Below are 12,232 nucleotides of genomic sequence, written 5' to 3'. Positions count from 1 at the left end.
GCAGTTTTTCACAAAACAAAATAAAGGAAAAGAAGTCCACATATTTGGTATCGGCGCGTAGGGTACTAACAATCTATAAAACTGTCATATTATTTAGCTCAATTGGTGAACACCATAAAAAAATTACAAAAATATAACTTTAATATAATTTTATAATATAATATATAATATAAGTATAAAATATAATTTTATAATATAATTTTAAAATATAACATGGAATAAAAAGTAATTACAAAATCACATACAAAAAAAAGATATCAATAAAATAGTCATCTTGTACCTCAAGAAATAGCCTGTAATATAGCTCCATTAAAAAAAAAAGTTATAGCTATCAGAGTATGACGATGGAAAAAAAAATATTGTTTGTAAAAAATTTATCGCAGTGTACAAAAGTGTCAAAACATAAAAAACATATATAAATTTGGTATCACTGCGGCCGTAATGACCCAAAAAATTAAGATGGCTGATCACTTTTACTGCATAATGAATGGTGTTAAAAAAAATAATAAAAGCCTTTAATGAATTTCTGGTGTTTGTTCACTCTACCACCCAAAAATTGAAAAAATAGCAATCAAAAAATGCTATGTTGTCCAAAATAGGACAAATAAAAATGTCAACTCATTCTGAAAAAACAAGTCCCCATACAGCTCTTTCAGGAAAAAAATAAAAAAGTTATAGCTCTCAGAATATGGTGATGCAATAACAATTTTTTTTGTAAATCAGTGTTTTAGTGTGCACAAATAGCAAATTATAAAAATGCTAAATAACCCTTGTGTCGCTGTAATTGTACTGATCTGAAGAATAACGTTATCATATCAAGTTTACCGCACGACAAATAGCATAAAAAGGCTTATAAATAAAGACAATTCCTAAATTGCTTTTTATTTATTCATTCTGTTTATCAAAAATTGGAATAAAAATCAAATAAAAAATAAATGAAATATACAGAGGGTCTCTATTGTGGATAGATGCTTCGGGATCCATTCTGACAGTGCACATTGATGGGTTCTTAACCCCAAACAGGGTCCACAAGCACAGTGTGGACCTAGCCTTAGTATGGGATGAGATGAGTCTTCAATTGGTAGGTCCTGGACAACTCTCTTAACAGTCTAAGCGGCACAAATCTCTGGAAGCACAAGCCGGGCACTATCTATTGGGTACTAAAATGGCATATTTGCAATTTTCACTCTTTAACATCAATTGCACACTAATTTCTGGACAACACAAGTGGGGTCAAAATAGTCACTACACCTCTAGATGATTTCCCTGAGTGTAACTTGCAAACAGGGGTCACTTTTTGGGGATTTCTACTGTTTTGGAAGCTTAAGAGCACCGCAAATGGTGCCCACAAACTACTCCATGAAACTCTGCTCAATAAAAGCCAAATGGTTGCACTCTCTTCTGAACCCGGTTGTACTCCCAAACATAAAGTGTTTGACCACATATAGATGCAGCTGCATTAAGAAGATATTGCTTTATACATTTTTGGGTCTATTTCCCCCTATTATTCTTTGTGAAATGTAAAATTTTGAGTTAAAGCATTGCTTTCATGTGAAAAACGTAATTGTTCATTTTCACTTCTCAATTTTATAAAATTGTGTGAAGTACCTGTGGCTTCAATATGCTAACCATACTCTTACATGAATTCCTTGAATGATATAGTTTCCAAAATGGGGTCCCTTGTACTGCTCCTTTGGCAATACAAAGGCTCTACAAATGCGGCATGATGCCCGTAAACCATACAAGTAAAGTCTGGTACCCAAAATGGCACTCCTTTCTTTTTTAGCTCAACCATGTGCCCAAATATTTGTTTTCTCCAACATATTGGCAGACAAAGGAGAAATTGCACAACAAATTGGGTAGTCCATTTTCTCTTGTTTCCCTTGTGAAAATGTAAAATTTGTGTCTGAAACAACATTTTTTGGAATAAAATAGACTATTATTTTCACAGTCCAATGTTTTAAAATTCCATGAAACATCTGCGGGTTCAAGATGCTCACCACACTCCTAGATACATTTCTTGAGGGGTGTAGATTTCAAAATGGGGTCACTTTTGGGGGGTTTCCACTGTTTAGGCACATCAGGGGCTCTCCAAATGCTACTTGGCGTCCGCTATCTTTTCCAGCCAATTTTGCGTTCCAAAATTCAATGATGCTCCTTCCCTTCCAAGCCTTGCCGTGCACCCAAACAGTAGTTTTCCACCACATATGGGGTATTGGTGTATTCAGGAGAAATTTCACAAAAAATTGTATGGTCCAATTTCTTCTGTTACCCTTCTGAAAATGAAAAAATTGGGGCTAAAGCAACATTTATTGTGTAAAAAATTTATTTTCTCATTTTTGTTGCTCAACATTATAAAATTCTGTAAAACATCTGTGGGTTAAAGGTGCTCACCACACCTCTAAATAAATTCCTTCTGGGGTATAGATTCAAAACTGGGATCACTTGTGGGGGGTTTCCACTGTTTAGGCACATCAGGTGCTGTGCAAGTGCGACATGGCGTCCGCTATCTATTCCAGCCAATTTGACGCTCTTGAAGTCAATGGTGTTTCTTTCTTTCCAAGCCCTGTCATGCACCAAAACAGCAGTTTTCCACTGCATATTGGTATTGGTTTACTCAGTATAAATTGCGTAACAAATTTTATGGTCCATTTTCTCCTGTTACCCTTGTGAAAATGAAAAATTTGGGGCTAAAGCAACATTTTTTTGGGAGAAATTTTAATTTTTTACTTCCACATTGCTTTAATTCCTGTGAAGCACCTAAACGGTTAATAAACTTCTTGAATGAGTTTTTGAGCAGTTTGAGGGGTCAAGTTTTTAAAATGGTGTCACTTTTGAGTATTTGCTGTCACATGGACCCTCAAAGCCACTTCAAATGGCATGTGGTCCGTAAAATCTTTTTTTTTTTTCATTTTTTACAAAAGGAAAAATTGCTGATAAACTTTTAACCCTTATAACTTCCTAATAAAAAAAATGTTTAAAAGATGATGCAGATGTAAAGTGGACATGTGGCAAATGTTATTTATTTTGTGTGTTATAAATATCTGATTTAACGGCATAAAAATGTAAAATTTCAAAATGTTAAAAAATGTTGTCAAATTTTTGATATTTTCATATATAAATTCAAATTATATGTACCAAAATTTATCACTATCATGAAGCACAAAGTGTTACGAAAAACAATCTCAGAAAATCTGGTATAAGTTGAAGCGTTACAGAGTTATTACCACAGAAAGTGACATTAGTCAGAATTGAAAAATTTGGCCTGGTCAGGAAGGTGAATACAGGCTTTGGGGTGAAGGGAATAAAGAAAAACTAAATTTTTCCCATAATAAATGTTTTTCTATGTAAACAAAGGATAAAAAATAAAAGATTGTCTTTTCACCATCCATAATTGCCCATACTACGTCATGTTTTTTTTTTTTTTTGCTTGTATGTAAAAACTTCCAATCAAAAACATACGTACAAAAGAAAAAACAAAACTACAATTGCAATTTTTTGGTCACCCTATTTTGAACTTTTGTGGACGTTAAACTATAGCTCAGCCCGGAGTAAAGTAATCGCTCAAATAGTTCTATTAGTGAAAGAATAAAGGTTTAGCTTGCAGAATACAAAACAAGTAATACACCAGAAAAAACCCTGTATTAATTTAGTATCACTGTAATTGTAATTCTCAATTTATGGCTAGAATCTATATTTAGTGAGTACAGACTTTTCCATTTTTGACGTAGATGACAGTTGATGCTCATAAAGTTCTATGGAGAACTGTAACTGTTTTTTCAGGAAAACTTGGAAAGGAGAAAGGAGATCACAGTTGATGCCTTTAAAATTCTATGGAGAAAGGAGGAGCTAGAGACCTACACAGATCTATCTCAGCCTCTAGCCCCTCGTTTCTCCATAGAATTTTAAAAGCACCAATGGTGATCTTCTATCTCAATAAGTGGAAATCTGTATGCATTGAATTCAGATTTTACAAATTTTGTCCATAAATATTGAGTGAAAGATTACTCCAAAAGGTGAAAGAAGCAGATTTATCTGATAACATATCTTACAAAGTTGCTTATTTTCATGTGTGATTTATGAAATTAAAAATAAAAACAATGGTTACTCTTCAAGGCCCCAAAGAGGCACATCTCTATGGGGCAGAGGTAAACTCAACTTTATAAAGTCTCATAATAGTAGATTCCATAAAAATGGGTTTATTAAAGGGGTAAATGTATAAAAGGAAGATTACTCTTGTCAGAAGGTGACACAGCTACGTTAGAAGTTGAAGTCACACTCTTCTTTTTGGGGAGGTGGATTAACAATAATTTTTCCATATGCCTTAAATGCTTGGTAGACACATGTCACACGTGGGACTCTTGTCTTTATCTTTTGGCCCCTTTTGACAGGTGCAATATTATCAATAGACTTTAATAGAGCATCCCTATCTATTGAAGTCTTCATGTGTCATTAAAATAACCAAACGAGCAAAATTAGTCTAGAGTGGAATAGTCTTTAAACAAGACCTAACACTTTAATTATGTACAAAATTTGTAAAATTTTTACTGGTGTAAATGCCACTGTTCCCCTTAATTCTACGATGTTTTTCTTCTGTTCCATTCCTGAGATATGGTCTCCTCTTCTCTGTATGGAACTCTAGTCCTGGTAGCCAAGTGAGCATTGTCCTCTTTTTTTTTAGTATCACGCCTAGTTGGATAAAAAGACTAAGTTTATGTACAAAAAAAGGGTCCGTATCTCAGGAATGGAGAGGAGCAAGAACAAAAGAACATCATTGCTAGATTCAGGAGAACAGCGGCATTTACACTAGGCAAAAAGCATTACTTATTTATGACAAGTGACAAGTCCTCTTTAAATTGCAATACAGAAGAAACCCTGCTTCGTATATTATAGGTCTACAGAGAAACACACAATTTACATTGTACATGTGGTCCTGGGTGGTCTTTCAGTAAAGGAAACATGCTGATAAACTTTATCCAAGTGAATAGGTAGCACAGTTCCAATCATAACATCTCCTGGCTGAGATATCCCTTCCAGTTCTTCTGCATCCAATCTACAGCCTTCATCCATGGACCAAATCATAGGAAGAAGATGGAACAGGATGAGGATGCACATTAATGGGTTTATGCTGCTCATTTCAGCAATCAACCTGGAAAACAACAAAGAGTTTCCTATTACTGCATAGAGTGACCACTTTGCGATATAAATAAGTGTAAACTAAGCATAAATATGGGATTGATCAATGATAATGGTGGATAATTCACATTACCAGGTTCCTTCATACATACATCATTTATACAGGGATTCCAATATTTCCATTAACCTGCTTTACTTGTAATACCATGCCTAACCACTTGGTGTGCACTTTTATGTTAATACAATTTATGTAACATCCTGAAAGTCCACCTAGTGGCGTATGAGGGCTGGTGTCAAACAATGTCACTATTGATCCTCTCGGTACACATAGGATTCCTCTTTACATTATCAGCACAGGAATTTTAATGGGCCAGTGATCTTTTTAGTCTTGTCTAGGTAAGTTGCTTTGTAAGTGGCTGTTTCTGCTACCAAAACATTGTCCTTCGTAAAAAAAGAAGACATATCCAGCCACATTGCTGATGAAAAATAACTGATGATCCTGTACATTGATGACTTGCTAGCACAATGTAGTGTCTGGTGTAATTAATAACTCCTGTTATTTGAGTTTCTTTGAGCAAGTTACTTGTAATTTCTCACTCAGATGGTTCATCTCATTTGTCCTGTTTAATCCTCTAATATAGTGTAACTATTGCTGATCCTTTGACAAATTACTATATAGATGTCTTAGCACCTATAGACTGTACTTCTCAATGGTTGCAAGGGTGCAGAAATAGCTGTCACAATCAGGCCCTAGAGCATGAAAGAGAAACCTTTGGCACACAAAAAAACACTAGCATTATACATGGCACATGGTTGTTTGGGGGCTCATCACATATTTTGCATTGGAGCCCAATAGATTCAAGCTATCAACTTAACTACCTTTAATTGATTGACTTTCATTTTGTCATCTGATAAGGTCTTCAACTAGTCCACCATTGAGAACCAAGATACATGACTTTGCTTGCGACTAGAGTTGATGCAATTTAATTTGCAAAACCCAGTCTAGCGACCACGTTGGTGATCTATGGTATTTGGATAGGAGCCGTGAGAATTGGCTCCCATATACCAGCATCCATGGTTCTTCCTTTGACTATCCAGCCTGCTGCAATGTCATTGTTGCCGTCAGGTAGACAACAGTTCTCGGGACTCCCGTACAGCAACCACACATTACCAAAGCGGCAGATGGACCAGGCCTGCAAACCCATTTGCACTAACCCTAGGTGCAACCATAGACCATCTGTGCTTTACCTTGTCTAGGGAACCACCTCAAATTAAAATCTTGGGCCTTCAGAGTACATAGACCTAACTCAAAGTCAAAGGAAAATTGGATCGAGTAGGTTAATTGAGCAATCTGTTTGGACTCCTTTGCTATGTCATGGATGGTGAAGAATCATGGAGATGAAAGATTTATTATATTGTATTGTAAAAAAAATTAAATAGTTGGACAGTGATCATTCATCACCTCATGCAGTGGCTGATTGACAGATCATGATATGAGCACAATGCACAAAAATATCATCAACTGGTAAGAGATTAGGAAAAAAACAATGCCACTCACCTTCTTGAAAAGATGTCACAAAATCAATATTCAACTAATTCGTCACAGGACATTGATCCTTTCTTCCTTAAGAATATTTTGGATGTGTTAAAGCTATGTGGCTTTGAAAGTCCTAGAGATATTAGTAATTCCATTAATAAGATCATATAATGAACTTAACAGTGGCCTACCATCACCAGACTTAGATACTTTGAGGATATAGTCTGAGTTAATGATGTACTAATTGTGTCAGCAGTGGTGGTAGAGATAGTATCTTGCAAAAAAAAAATATATAGTGTGGGAAAGTGATAAGCAGAGGCAGATAGATTGTAGATTTGTTACAACTAGTTAGAAAGTATAATATATCAGTATATAAATGTCAATAGTATTGTACAAAGCTTGATGGCTGAATACAGTATATTTCACAGGATGCAGTTCTATGGTGATCATATAGGATAACTGAACTTCTGAGCTTTATAAATGAGCCAGTTCTCATTAGTAATAACAGGTCTATATCTCCCCAACCTACATTACCTAACATTTTGAATACTCAACCCACTGAAGCGTTAAAATCAAACCTCTTGTTAGAAGACACTGTGGACAGTCCTCCCTAGAGGTAGATGATTATAATAATGATGGAGCTGATGTGAAATCTCCAAGGAACATGTCCACAGGTTAAACACATGAGACTATTTCGAGATTTTCTAATACATTTATGGTTAAATTGACACAAGGAAAAACTATTGAGATTGTAATCTTGTGGTATTAAATAGGTTAGTTAGTAATTTTAGGCATATGAAGCTGTGGCCATCTGTAGGTTGCGTTTTTGTCTTCAGTTTATCAAGAAGTGATCTTCAGTTGGTTAAATGGACGTCTTCAGTAGGTCAACCATTGTTTTTCAGGGGGTCATTTAGTGACATTTATAGGTCAAGTAGGAGTAGCATTTCTTGGTTGGTCAGAGGTGCATTTCTGTAAGTCAAGTAATGGTTTTGAGTAGACCAACAAGTGGTCTTCAGCAGGTCAAATCTTAATAATCAATAGGTCAGAGACATGTAGATAGTGTTCAGAAAATCAACTATTTTCTGTCATTAAGTTATATATTGGTCATTAGTATGTCATATGGCGGTTTTAAGTAGGTCAAGTAGTGTTGTTTTGCATATCAATATGTAAAGTAGTAATTTTCAGTAAATAAAGTAGTGTCTTTGGGTAGATAACATGAGAGGTTTTCAGTAAATCAAGTAGTGCACTTTTGTAGATCAAGAAATGGTCCTCATCAGGTCTAATCATGATTATCAGTAGATAAAGAAGAGGTCATTAGCTGGTCAAGTTTTGTCTACTTTAGCTCAAGTAATTTTTTTAACTTGGCCAGAAAGTGCTTTTGAATAGATCAAATAACACTTTCAATTATGTTAAGCAGAGGTCTTGAGTAGTAAGCTGTACATGAATACTTAACCACAACCACCATCAGTACATGAATACAGCACCATAACCACCATCAGTATATGAATACATCATCAGAACCACCATCAGTACATGAATCCAGCATCTGAACCACTATCAGTACATGTTTACAGCACCAAAATAACTATAAGAATATGAATGCATCACCAGAAGCACCATCAATAAATGAATAGAGCACCAAGCTTACTATAGTGATATTTTGCAATATCAGGTTAGCTACTGGCAACTCTCAGTATGCACCTAACAATAATAAGATGATGTGAATTGTTGATACCTGGTATTATCAGAATGCGGACCATAAAGGAACCACAGTACTGATTAGATGAATGCAGTAGAACTAAACATGTATAGAGTAGAGATGAGCGTTGTTCTACTCGAACTGTTCGCCAATCTCAAATTCGAGCTGTTTTGGGCGGTGTTCGAGCCGGTCGGCGAACACGAACAATTTGAGAAAAATTCGGCTGTTCGAGGTTATGTTCGATAACTGTTCGTGCACCAAAATCATAACTGGATTTTTTCTCAGTAATGATGAAAATTAATGTTAATACGCAGTTTGAGTGTACAGCGGGGTGGGGGGAGGGGCAGGGGATGGATCTCTGCAGGAACAATGAAGATCTCCATTTTTTTTTCTCTTTCCCGCATTTGCAGTGGGGAGGTGCAATCTGTCAGCCTATCAGCAGCGCACACACGGAGCGAAGTGCTTTTTTTCACACAAGCAAGGGCATGTGTGATTGGCAGTGTATGTCACATGTCCTTGCCCTATAAGACCAAGCCATTTTCCCCGTAGCCACCATTTTCTCACTGCTGCAGCTGCGTGTTAGACGGCACCGCTGTTGCTGTGTGCGCTATACCTTGTTAATTTCAAGCCAATTTTCGCACAAATATACAGATAGCTTGGGAGTAGGGAATAGTTGTGATTGCAGTCCTTTTAAGGACTATGTTACAGCATTTCCTACGACTTTTATCAAGCAGGTCTGTGCTCTTAAATAGATAGATTGTGGGAGTAAAGACTAATTGTAATTGGAGTCCTTTTCAGGACTAGGTTACATCAGTTCCTATCAGTTTTTGCCAGGCAGGTCTGTGCCAGTGCTGTGCAAGTTTTTTTCACAGCATTTGGCTGAATCTAGCAAAGCTAATCCTTTTCGGCCTATTGCAGAGTGTGTTAGTCAGTGGAGTAGCCTATCTGTGTTGCAAGATATACCACCTGTGTATAGAATACCAATTTTTTTACTGCACCTAGTGAAGTAAAATCTTTTGGGCATAGCATCATTCTATTAGTCCATCTATACTGACCTCCATCAGGTTGCAAATTAAAAATATTTTTTTTCTGCATCTAGCTCTGAAAAAATATTTGGGCTTCTAGCAGTGTGTGGGACTTGGTCTATTAGTCCATCTATACTGACCTCCATCAGGTTGCAAATTAAAAATAATTTTTTTCTTCATTTATCTCTGAAAAAATATTTGGGCTTCTAGCAGCGTGTGGGACTTGTTCTATTAGTCCATCTATACTGACCTCCATCAGGTTGCAAATTAAAAATATTTTTTTTCTGCATCTAGCTCTGAAAAAATATTTGGGCTTCTAGCAGTGTGTGGGACTTGGTCTATTAGTCCATCTATACTGACCTCCATCAGGTTGCAAATTAAAAATAATTTTTTTCTGCATCTAGCTCTGAAAAAATATTTGGGCTTCTAGCAGTGTGTGGGACTTGGTCTATTAGTCCATCTATACTGACCTCCATCAGGTTGCAAATTGAATAAAAAAAATTTCTGCATCTAGCTCTGAAAAAATATTTGGGCTTCTAGCGGTGTGTGGGACTTGGTCTATTAGTCCATCTATACTGACCTCCATCAGGTTGCAAATTAAAAATAATTTTTTTCTGCATCTAGCTCTGAAAAAATATTTGGGCTTCTAGCAGTGTGTGGGACTTGATCTATTAGTCCATCTATACTGATCTCCATCAGGTTGCAAATTAAAAATAATTTTTTTCTTCATTTAGCTCTGAAAAAATATTTGGGCTTCTAGCAGTGTGTGGGACTTGTTCTATTAGTCCTTCTATACTGACCTCCAGCAGGTTGCAAATTGAATATAATTTTTTTCTGCATCTAGCTCTGAAAAAATATTTGGGCTTCTAGCGGTGTGTGGGACTTGGTCTATTAGTCCATCTATACTGACCTCCATCAGGTTGCAAATTAAAAATAATTTTTTTCTTCATTTATCTCTGAAAAAATATTTGGGCTTCTAGCAGCGTGTGGGACTTGTTCTATTAGTCCATCTATACTGACCTCCATCAGGTTGCAAATTAAAAATAATTTTTTTCTGCATCTAGCTCTGAAAAAATATTTGGGCTTCTAGCAGTGTGTGGGACTTGGTCTATTAGTCCATCTATACTGACCTCCATCAGGTTGCAAATTAAAAATAATTTTTTTCTTCATTCATCTCTGAAAAAATATTTGGGCTTCTAGCAGCGTGTGGGACTTGTTCTATTAGTCCATCTATACTGACCTCCATCAGGTTGCAAATTAAAAATAATTTTTTTCTGCATCTAGCTCTGAAAAAATATTTGGGCTTCTAGCAGTGTGTGGGACTTGGTCTATTAGTCCATCTATACTGACCTCCATCAGGTTGCAAATTAAAAATAATTTTTTTCTTCATTTAGCTCTGAAAAAATATTTGGGCTTCTAGCAGTGTGTGGGACTTGTTCTATTAGTCTTCTATACTGACCTCCAGCAGGTTGCAAATTGAATATAATTTTTTTCTGCATCTAGCTCTGAAAAAATATTTGGGCTTCTAGCGGTGTGTGGGACTTGGTCTATTAGTCCATCTATACTGACCTCCATCAGGTTGCAAATTAAAAATAATTTTTTTCTGCATCTAGCTCTGAAAAAATATTTGGGCTTCTAGCAGTGTGTGGGACTTGGTCTATTAGTCCATCTATACTGACCTCCATCAGGTTGCAAATTGAATAAAAAAATTTTCTGCATCTAGCTCTGAAAAAATATTTGGGCTTCTAGCGGTGTGTGGGACTTGGTCTATTAGTCCATCTATACTGACCTCCATCAGGTTGCAAATTAAAAATAATTTTTTTCTGCATCTAACCCAGCCAATAATTTTGGCCTAATACCACAGTTTGGCCACTCAGCTCTGCTCGGTTACGATCCATTGTTTTTTTGTGCAAACAACTCCAGAGTTGTGAATTAGTTAACCACCAAAATGAGTGGAAAAAGGCCTGCTGCTGGTGGAAAGGGGAATAGGCGTGTTGGGAAGGGGAAAAAAGGTTGTGTCCGTGGGGTAGGTGCAGAAGAAAGACCATCTTCCAGCCAAACTAAAATGTCTACTTCTTTTAGCGGACAATGTGATAAGATCCCTTTCTTACGGCCACGCCAATCGCTACAAATTCCAGATGAGGCACAAAAACAGCAGGTGCTTCAACGGATATCAAGTGCTCCTTTAAGTGGGCTCTCCTCCACATCAACTTCAACATCACAAATACTCCAGTCCTCAAAGGTGTCACCCAAATCGCACTTGCTTCCTCACAGCTCCCAAATCTCCAGCTTGCCGTCTGAGTATGAGGTAGAACAGATGGTTGAGTCTGCAGAGCTGTTTACTCATACTATAGCCTGGGAATCAGAGGTCGACTCCAGCGCTTCTGTGAATCCAGACGAGGAAATGATCTGCACTGATGCCCAGAATCTTTATGAGTCGGATCCAGGACCAGACGCAGAAGGTTCTGACCATAATGTAGACCCTCATTCCCAAACTGTAACTCCTGTTGGTGGAGACAATGAGGAAGACGATGATAAGACTCAAATACCTGATTGGAGCGACAACTTTAGTTTTTTGTCAGGGCAGGAACAGGTTGGCTCTGAGGACGACGGGTGTGATAACGCACAGGGTGATGATGATGAGGTCGGAGATCCCACTTACTGTCAACCCACAGTCAGCCAAGAGATGAGGTCAGCAGAGGAGGTGGAGGAAGATGCTAGTGGCGACGAGGTCAGGTTGCGCCTTCCTGGACAGAGACGTAGTACTGGAAGCACGTCAACAACTGCATCTGTGACACCCCAGGGGTCTGGTTGCCACAGTGATAGAGATGTTAT

The 12,232-nt window shown here is 37.0% G+C and overlaps 1 protein-coding gene across 1 annotated transcript in view; it reads right to left on the bottom strand.

Annotated features, from left to right (window-relative positions):
• The window catches only part of LOC141167419 (extracellular calcium-sensing receptor-like), a 34,873-nt gene extending 29,587 nt beyond the window's left edge, over positions 1-5,286 (bottom strand). Inside the window, exons 1-3 of the mRNA XM_073654824.1 lie at positions 5,270-5,286; positions 4,926-5,149; positions 4,549-4,689 (exon numbers count right to left, since the gene is read on the bottom strand). Of these exons, the coding sequence (XP_073510925.1) occupies positions 4,549-4,689; positions 4,926-5,149; positions 5,270-5,286 (382 nt within the window). The remainder of the gene's footprint in view (positions 1-4,548; positions 4,690-4,925; positions 5,150-5,269) is intronic.
• Positions 5,287-12,232: the final 6,946 nt, after the last annotated feature.

The sequence above is a fragment of the Phyllobates terribilis genome, unplaced genomic scaffold (assembly GCF_046119375.1).
Source record: "Phyllobates terribilis strain yellow unplaced genomic scaffold, ASM4611937v1 Scaffold_11__3_contigs__length_659146591, whole genome shotgun sequence".
Taxonomy (NCBI): Eukaryota; Metazoa; Chordata; class Amphibia; order Anura; family Dendrobatidae; genus Phyllobates; species Phyllobates terribilis.
This window is presented reverse-complemented; position numbering and strand designations above follow the sequence as displayed.